The following is a 10,327-nucleotide window of genomic DNA, read 5'->3' on the forward strand; positions in this document are numbered from 1 at the left end:
TTCCAAGAGCCAAAACACAAACCTTATAAAAGTAAGGCTAGCTTGAAATTAGGCTCAATTAAAACTTCATCAAGAAACTGATAAACTCTTACAATTTTATTATCCTAGCCCAGCTTTCTAAACAGGTTCAATTATGCAACATTAAAGCACTTTTCCTAATTCTCCTAGCATGATAAGGATATATAAAAAAATGATAATAATAAAGAAAATTCAGCTTCTATAACACATTTTCATATATCTTTTTTTTTTTAGATAGAGTGAGAGAGGAGAGAGAGAGAATTTTTTTTTTAATATTTATTTTTTAGTTATTGGCGGAAACAACATCCTTGTTTGTATGTGGTGCTGAGGATCGAACCCGGGCCGCATGCATGCCAGGCAAGCGCGCTACCGCTTGAGCCACATCCCCAGCCCTATAACACATTTTCTACCAACACATCTGCTGCTTCTTATCCCATCATCCAAAACAATCTCTAGGTAGAAGTACTCTGAAAGAGGTCACCAAAAGTTTGAATTTATTTAGTACATTTAAAGAACAGAATTGGGGAAGAAGGTTCAGAACATGATAAAGAGATAAAATAATGGTTAAGGGAAAAAGAGAAAACAGATTTTATTTTATGTAACTTAAAACTTCTACACATACCATACCTAAAATGAATATCTAACATTCCATACTCTTGCAAGAAGGAAGATTCTATACTAAGGGGATGAAGAGTACACAGGTAGAAAAGATAAAAGTAACAAAGGCTATTTTAAAGTAAATTGGAAAGTATATCTGAGTGTGTGTGTATACACACACACATACGTGTTTAGTATATATATACATATATGTATGTATATAGATATAGACATATATATACGTATATTTATGTGAACCCTATATGATTTGTATATATATGAACCCTATATGATTTTAAAATGTCTGGAAGAATATGCTAAATGTAAGAATTGATATTGCTAAAGGAAAATACTGAATTAGCTCTCTCTTCTATTTGTTTATGTGTACTTTCTAAGTTTTCTACAACAATTTGCAATTTTTAACAATTAACAAGAACATTAACAGAAAAATAACCACATCTGGAACAACTTGGAACAAAACAAGGTCTGAAGGATTTCTGAGCTTAAAACAGAAGAACACAGAGAGAGTGAAGTCCCTGGGGCCCATGTCACCCCCAAAGTCCTTCAACTCAAATGCCCAGCTCTCTGGGACAGGATGCTCAAAGTGATCTTAAGCATATACCTTTAAGCAACTGTATGCTGTCTACAGTCAGGTTAGGCAGGAGACAACACAAACCACCCCACAAATAAAGAGTATTCCTAGGTCCTCTGATTCAGCCCTGGTGAACTATGGAAATCACTACCAACTTGCTATTTAATTATACCTAACACTTGCTTTACAATCCAGTTTATGGATACTGGGTGTTTAATAAACAGTTACTTCTCAGTTCCCTGCTATTAAATACCAGGTAGTTTTGGGATTAATGTCATCCCTGGGCTACCAGGAGGTCTGTAACACTACCAGCCAGGTCATGTTCTCCAAACTGGCACTGTCATCTCAATCAGCTCACCATTTAAAAAATTTGCCCCTTCTTCTGATGGTCTCTTCTCTGGTGGGTACCTTAAGCTGAGGTGTTTAGGCAGAAATTCAAGCAGGTGGCACAGGTCTGCTTTTACTTGCTGTTCCACAAAGAGGGAAATCCGTCTTTGATTACCTACACCAACTTCCCTCAAGTGGGAAAAATAAATGTGTTCTTGCAGCACGTATCAGAATTACACATTGTCAACCTTGCCTGCTAATTGGAGTTCAAACTTATCCCACCAGTTTTCCCTGGCACTCATTCCACTCCCGCATCCCCTCCCACTCAAGAATGGAATATTTCAGGCAAGGTTCCACGGGGGATCCACTCCTACTGAGGCCACGGCCTCAGAGTGAAGGTGCCATTAACCCTCCAGCCCAGCTCTTCCTACTACTCACTGTTGCTGGACTTAAGGTCGCGGTGGATGATGGGGACGATGGCCTCATCATGTAGGTAGTTCATCCCTCTGGCGATCTGCACAGCCCAGTTCACCAGGATGTCCGGGGGGATCCTTTTCCCGGATAACACTCTATTCAAAGGCCCTCCGCGAGCAAACTCCATGACTAAGCAGAGGTTGGGTTCCTTCAGACACACACCCCTAAGAGCAATGATGTTGGGGTGCTTCAGCATGGCGAAGAGCTTGGCCTCTTGGCGAACGTTCTCTATGGTCTGGCTGATGTCCTCATCGGGGTCGTGGCGAGCTGCTTTCACGGCTACCTCATCGCCTATCCAGAAAGCTCGATAGACCTTCCCAAAGCCCCCAATGCCAATAATCTCTTCCAGGGTTAGCTCCGCAAAATCAATCTCTAACACTGAAAAGGAAGAAAGAAAGATGTCAAGAACATCCTCAACACATTTGCCATTCATTTACCTCAGTGGGTGAACGTAACAAGTTTGTCCTTTCCCTGGGCTCTTCTGTCTCCCCATTCGTTATAAAGTAAACTCCAGAAGAGCAAGAACTGGGATCAACCTCTTTTTTCATTTGCTCTCTTCTTAGTGACCACTTAGTGACCAGCAGCACATAGTGGATGTTCAATAAATATTCATAGAATAAATTCCACATGGAAAACCAGGGAGCCTCCTCTACCAAGACCAACCACTTTAGCCAAAGGGAACATCAGGGATCCTTATCTGGGACCTACCTACTCACTGTGTACTTGGTGGTGAGAGGCACACAACCCAGGGCCAGGGCAGACATACTACAGCCTTACCACAGCTTGAGAAAAAGTGTTTGCAGAAATCTGATCAGAGGATGAGAAGAGTCACTGACTCTCATAACAGGACAGGGGAGTAAGAAGGTAAATGAAGAAGAAGTCTCAAGGAAGATAACACTTGACATGGAAGGCATCTCATCAGGTGATGAAGGAGAACAGGGTGAAGGACAAATAGACAGGGGGAAGAACATGAGCAAGAACATGGGACATGAGAGTACATGATATATTAGGAACCCGAGGGAGTCCAGTGTGCCTGGATCATATGCACTGGGATAGGAGACGAGGCTCGAAGACTTTTGGGGGATAACCAGGTAGTGAAATGCTTTCAGGCCCATCTGAAGGGCTTGAACGTCACACTGTAAACAACAGGAGTCATGTCGTGTTCAGAAGGATAGGGCTGTTTGACCTGTGATTTAGGAAGGATGGCAACTCGGGCAGCCATGTACAGTAAAACCTGAAAGCAAAGGGCCACTGAGAAAGCCACTGTGGGGACCCAAGCGTGCTGACTCTCAGCAGCAGTGAGGATGGGAGGACTGAGTCCACCTGGGAGACTGGCAGAATCTGGTTCTACCAGGACCTGATGATTGAGATGTATGGGAAAGGAACCTCACAGGAGACATCTTACTCCAGAGACACCTGCCCCCAGCTCAATCCCCAGCGTTTCCAGTATCACCCAAACACTCATTCTCCTTCCCAAATCCAGAGTCTGAACCTAAGGTACTTGATTATACCTTTTGCTCTGTTTGTAAAGGTTTTCATGGGTAGATAATAATAGCTACTAGTGATTATAAATCTTGGGCTAGTTATGGTGTTAAGTGCTGTTATGAGCAAAATGTTATTTTCTGTTTTCTCTCGTGAAACCCTGTTCTCTGTCCCCTCCATCTCTTTTGTCTTTACCTGGCTGATTTAAATTCATTCCTCCAGTTTCAAATGTCAATTTCATAGAAGAACTTTTAGCCCCCAGACCAATGAAGTCAAGCCCCCCTGCATTGAACTTTTGATAACAATCTCCACTTTGCAAGAATCATCAAGGTTATAGATTACTTAAGTACTTGTCCGATGACTGTTTTCCTGCTGGATCATGAAATTCAAAAGGGCAGATATTCTGTCAGCCTTTTTCACCACTGTACTCACCATACCAAACATTTAGTAGGTGACCAAGAGATCACTGAAATAAAATGAAAATAACACCAACAAAAATCTACCTCAGGGGCAAAGCTGTAGCGCATTCACCTGGCATGAGTGAGACACTGGGTTTGATTCTCAGCACCGCATATAAATAAATAAAATAAAGGTCTATCAACAACTAATATATGTGTGTGTGTATATATATATATATTTTTTAATCTATCTCAGTAGGAAATAAACCAAATTCTGATCTGTAAAAGTAAATTGGGCCATCTGAAACAAACACAGAGAATCATCACACTTTACTAAAAAACTAAGAAAACAAATATATATTTCTGAACTTTTGGCAAGACCAATGGAGGAACTGCCCACTGCTGGCTGTTCCCTTCCTTACTTGGCCAGCCCAACGACACCCCCGCTCTCCATTCAGATGCTGGTGGTGTTCAAAAATCTGTTCTTGCTTAATTATAGTACTTCTATCCTATCTGAAGCTGATATTCATTTGTGTTTTGCAATACAATTGACAGTCTGCACAAAGGAAATGCTTAGGAAATGTTAGATGTAACTGCCTTTAGGTATACAGACGGTAGAGAGCATCTTGACCCCCAAAGTGCCAAATGTTATTGTCTTGGAGCTGGGATAGAGCTCAGTGGCAGAACACGGACCCCGCATGCACAAGGCCTTGGGTACAGTCCCCAGCACCACACACACAAAAATGTTTCAACTTCATCTGGAAGTTTCCCTGAAAAATTAATGGTATGGAAGACACTAAATCTAGTCCCTAGCAGCCATTCCAAAATTCTTCTAGCATGCATATGCTGAAAGTTAAAAAACTACATTTCCCAGGCTCCCTTATAGCTAAAGTTCTGGGTGCAAATTAAATTCACCAACTGGATGCACAGGGTTTGCAAGGCAGAAGTGAGGTGGAGACCATCTTCTCACTGCTCCTTCTGGTGAGTATGGCTTTCTGCATTCGCGCGTGAGTGTTCAATCACTAGCTCTGTAGATGGAGGAAGGAATGTTTCATAGCCAAATGGATGCCTAATCTCTCAGTTGCAGATACAGCAGGGTGTTCTTGAAGTCAACATCTTTCATGGCAGCTCCAGATTCTGTAACCTTCCCAATGAGAGAAGTGGCAGGTCTCCTGGTAGGCCAGTTCTGCAACGTTCTGGAAGTTCTTCCCAGAGGTCCAGCCAAAAGCCTCTTCTCCCAGCCCTTCCAACAATTCCGTGAGCACCTAATTTTCTATGCTAAATCCCTATCTTATTTAAAATGAGTATTTCTGTGTCCTGAAAATGAATCTTGACTGATTACTAATTTTTGCCTGACGTCATTTATATGAATGAAAAAACATGCCTATGTTAATGAGAGATTAAGAATCCTCTTGGAGCCGGGCATTGTGGCACATGCCTATAATCTCAGCAGATCGAGAGGCTGAGGCAGTAGGATTGTGAGTTCAAAACCAGTCTCAGCAACAGTGAAGTGCTAAGCAACTTGGTGAGACCCTGTCTCTAAATAAAATACAAAATAGGGCTGGGGATGTGGCTCAGTGATTGAATGCCCCTGAGTTCAATCAGTAGTGCCAATCATCATCATCATCATCATCATCATCATCATCATCCTCTTCCTCCTCTTGGAGAAATATATAAGAGTCTCTGGTCAAAGAGGGAATCATTCTTTTTTTCCCCCATACCAGCATTCACACTGACAAAACTATGTGCATCTCCAACTTAGTATTCAACTTAGTATTTATTATCTTATTTCCTCAACGGAGCCTTTGAATTCTCCTGAAGGAACTGCTGTATTTTTTTTTATATAGTCTTCCTTCTTTCCTCTGGTCTGAAACATAGCTGTCAACACAAAGTAGGTATTCAATATTTATTTAAATGCGTGTGGCTATAAAAGATGTGATTCAGGACAAGGGTGCTGAAAGGACAGCTCCTCCAACAGCATCTCACAGAAGGCAGGAAACCTCTTAGGGTAGAACATAAAATCTCAGACTTTTTTTTTTTTTTAATTCAGTTAAGGAACCTCTATGACCAGCCTTCAAGAAAAGTATAGAACAAAAGTTCAGCTTTCAAACATAAAAGACAGAAGATGGGAAATGGGGTTGTTTTTCCTTTCCTGCTTCCCTGCTAAGAAGCCCCTCTGGATGGGAGTTAAGGAACTGGACCTTCAGTTGCAGCAGTGAGTACGTGAGGCTCTTCCTCGCTTCGGTTCCAGTCAAGACCTGGTTCTTAAACAAGAATCAGGTCAACCTGCATTCAGCACATTTTTCAGTTTCTGAGGAAGGATATTTCCAGGAATATCCTTCCTCAGAAGGAATGCCAGGAACAAAACCTACTTCATTTTTGGTGTCAAGATGTTATTCCCTCTCGATTGCATGTTTAGAAACAATGTATAGGCACATTCTGGTGGGTTTGAGGCAAGTGAGTGGTATCGATCCTGTTCATTTAAAAATCATATGTAACCTGAAAATATATCCTCCTATTTCTAGAGGATGTAGGAAAAAGAAGCATATGTTCATAATGTAAATCAATGCTGACCTTAATGTATGCCCTACTTGAAAGCAGACATACTCTCCTAAGAGAAACTTAAAAAAAAAAATACTTAGGATTATATTTCCCAGAATGATAAATTTGGAACTGTACATTTAAATCACTTACTAAAATAGAGAAGAATGTGTTCCCAGGTTATTTACATTTGTCATCCATTCAGAGCTAAACTCTAAGACCTACATTGGAGGGGATAAAAGCACTATGTAAATGAAAGATGATTTATATTATCACTATCATATTTTTCCTTTGATGCAAGATTTAGAAATTTCCTCTTGAGTTCTGAATAAAGTTTGAAATAAAGTTTTCATTTTGAGAAACAATACTATGAAGCTAATCATGAACACTTTACTGCTTGACTTCCTGTGTTCCATTTATGATCCAGAATGTAATGCTAAAATACATGCCCCAGGGAAGTTTAAAAGGGCAACTCTGAAGAAGAGTTGTCAGTGGCTCAATTTTATTCTGAGTCTTTAGAGACAAGGTTTGTCATTCACCTTTATTTTCTCAGTGACCCTAACTGAACTGGTGGACAGAGCATGCAGATAAGAGATGTACATGTCCTTATCAAAGTACCACACTGACATTTTACATTTACACCACCAATTTCCCTCATGTAAATTATAAGCACCTCATATCTTATCATTTCTTTATTCCCTGGCATGTAACACAGTATCTATCATTCCTTAGATACTCAATAATCAGTTTTTGACTGGAATTAAAGTTTCTGAATTATCAAGAATTAATTTCAGTCAAGATAAGAGATCCAAATGAGGCCAAATAAGAGCACTTACTGGGACTTTCAAACACCATGTTCTTGAAGTCAATTCTTTCAATAAGCATAAAGTTCTGCCTTCTTTCCCATCATTTGGGTTCTAGATTTAGGAATCCATTCTATCCAAGGTAACTTTTGCTACAAAAAAAGATAAGGTCAGGCCACCTTTCAGGAAAAGAGCTCCTGTAGGTAAGAACACTGTTGACATGTCTGGCTCTCTAAGACACATTCACTCCTAAGTGTGGACAGCCATGAGGACAAGACACTGAAGAAACTGAGCTCCTGCTCATGACCTTCACAGAACTCTTCTACTCTGACATTAGCTGTCCCTAAAATTAAAATCATAGAATTTTTAACTCACAAAAATTTGACTTACATTTAAAATTACACTGTTTTCTAACATGCCAGACTATTTGTATGTCTTCCAACATATGGCCACATTCATCTTCAATACTATTTCAAAACACTATGCCAGGACCTTTGCATGGCCCTCAACTTACCAATACCAGAGCCAAGAAGATGTAGCACCCAGAAACAATTTAAAGTAATTTGCCACCTACAGCCATTATAAAGATCAAGATGAAGTTTTAAATTGAATGAGAGGGAAAAGAAAGAACAAGAAGTGAAATTTTGAATATTACTTTAACAGTCAAACCACCAAAAGAAAAACAGAAAAACAAGGAAAGAGGTTATGTTTTTGACATTAAGTGCTAGTATTTAAAACACATCTTAAGACAAAGTAACACAAGTGTTCAGATGAAAATAAGTTACAGGACAAGAAGATAACTTATGAATGAAAATTTAAGACTACTCAAATTCAGCCCTTGGTAATGATTTTTTAAGTCAACTAAGATGCTAAGTATATAAAATATGGAATAAGCAGTAATCAATATATATTAGCAATACATTGTAACAGGGAGGAAATTATGTAAATTCTCAAATACAAAACAGTGTAAACTGCACTAGGAGGTATTTACACCTTTCTTCTAAAATAACAAAGTATAATTGATTAAGGGATTTTAATAGTAATTTAACTTCTTTGGAAAAAAAACAAAGGAAATTTCATTACAGGGTGTGGAACAGGGGGGCTCCTGGGAAATTGATGAAAACCAGGACAATTGAGATTTAGCCAATTCCAAATATAGGCAAGGATCTAGGGTGAGAAGAAAACAGAAAATGTATTGTCTAAAGAGTGACTGGGACTTAGCCACTGTACCTGTGCTTCTTAACTTTTCAAGGGGAACGACATACTTTTCCCCTTCTAATCATTTCTCCACCAATCACTTGCCCTCCCCTGTTTCTTAGCACAATATTCAGTGAGACTCCTAATGGTACAACTTCTGAGATACAGGATTAGGATCCCAGAAATCAACAAGACACTTGGCCCTGAGTTCACACACGCTTCCGGGTCTTGTGAGCCAGCCCAGCCCTTCCGGAGACACCTCCATCTCTCTCAAAGCAAATACCTTTAAGAGGCGGGGACAGCCCATTGAAGAGGTCGGCAAGGTCCCTGACTTGGAAACTAAGGTTAAGACAGTAACCATCAGCTTGCCTGAAATCTTTCCAGATTTGGAGGGCAAGTTGGAAGAGGAAAGGATCGGGAAATGGGGAGACTTTCATGCTGGGGTTTCAGGATGTGGAAACCAGAAGCTGCTGCTAAGGTAGTCAGATGAAGGTTAAGAAGTCCAATCCCCTGAGTTCCGGGCAAAGCCTGGGGCTTCCTTAGCTTATCCACCGCATCAACTAATAGACCCCGAGCCCCAGAGCGCGCGCATCCACCCATACCCCGGTCAATCATTCCCTATCCAGGTTCCCCACCCCTAACAAACCTCCCGAAGGGCTCCCCTTCCTCCTCCACCACCCCAGGGCTCCATCCTTCCACCTCCCCGCCGGATCCCCAGCCCCGCCTTCATCTTACACTGAATGGGCGGGTAGCAACTGGGGTCCTCGCCTCCAGGCTGGCAGCGGCTGGAGAAGGCGCTGCGCGGAGTCACGTAGTTGCTGGGGAAGATGCCCACCCGCTGGTTCAGCTGCCCGGTCCACCAGCCCTCGTCGCCGGACACCTGGGAGTCCTTGGACAGCACCTCCACCACGTCGCCCAGCCGCAGGGTCAGCTCGTCCTCTCCCGCCGCCTCGTACTCGAACACGGCCGTCCAGTAGGGCAACGGTGCTTCGGAGCCCAGCTCCCCGGGGGCGGCCGCCGCCGCCGCCTCCTCCTCTTCTTCCTCCTCCTCCTCGGCCCCGGCCCCAGTTCCATTCTCCCCAGGCGGGGCGGCATCGGCGGCGCTCGCCAGGCAGCCGAGAAGCGCTCTGGAGGGCTCCATGGAGCGGCCGATCCATAGGGTGCGGGGCTGTCGCCGCCCGCAGGAGCCGCCGCCGCCTATTGTTCATGCGGCTCCGCAGAGTTGGGGGGACCCCCCTCCCCCGACGGCGGCCGCAGGTAGGGCCCGAGGTGGCGGGGCGGGGAGAGCTGGCTGGCCCGGGCTGGCGCGGCGGGGAGACAAGTGCGCCGAGCACGAACGCTCACCGCAGCATGGGGCGCGGCGGGCCGGACTCCCCGCCTGCCCGCTCGCCCCCGGGGGCGGCCTCACCTCCTCAGCCGCCGGTACCTGCTAGCGCTGCCGGTGCCCGCCGCCGCCCGCCGGCTGCCGCTCCCCTCTCCGCCCCGCGCCGCGCCGCGCCCCGCCCCCCGCGCCGCCCGCACGCCCGGGACCACCTGACGCGGGCCTGGCTCCGCCCCAACCCTGCGGACCCGGGGGCGGTGCCGTCAGCCCCGGGCCCGCCCCCGTACCAGCTCGCTCTCCCATTGGCGGCGGCGGCCAGTCCACAGGTTCCTCTCGCCGTGGTTGGGGCAGCCTCGCCGGCCGCCTCCCAGGTCCCTCCACCCCCTGCGCCTTTGTCGCACCGCCCCCCTCTGCGGGCTCTGCTATTCTCAAACCCCAGGTTGACCCAGCGCTGTCTCCCGTTGGCCCGCCGCAGCTCCGACCATTGGTCCACGGCACCTGTCCATATCCTGGGAGAGTTGAACACCGGCAGGAAGAGGCTCCGGCCTCATTGGGTGTGTGAGGAGGGAAGGTGGGT

General features: G+C 44.5%; 1 protein-coding gene across 3 annotated transcripts in view; it reads right to left on the reverse strand.

The window, feature by feature from the left end:
• Positions 1–9,917, reverse strand: part of MAP3K9 (mitogen-activated protein kinase kinase kinase 9) — a 75,245-nt gene extending 65,328 nt beyond the window's left edge. For all 3 annotated transcript variants that reach the window (XM_081293291.1, XM_081293290.1, XM_081293289.1), the window contains exons 1-2: positions 9,165–9,917; positions 1,973–2,386 (exon numbers count right to left, since the gene is read on the reverse strand). In XM_081293291.1, coding sequence (XP_081149417.1) covers positions 1,973–2,386; positions 9,165–9,570 — 820 coding nt within the window. In that variant the 5' untranslated portion in view covers positions 9,571–9,917. The remainder of the gene's footprint in view (positions 1–1,972; positions 2,387–9,164) is intronic.
• Between the last annotated feature and the right edge of the window lie 410 nt (positions 9,918–10,327).

This window comes from Spermophilus citellus, assembly GCF_964194105.1.
Source record: "Spermophilus citellus genome assembly, chromosome: 4".
Classification (NCBI taxonomy): domain Eukaryota; kingdom Metazoa; phylum Chordata; class Mammalia; order Rodentia; family Sciuridae; genus Spermophilus; species Spermophilus citellus.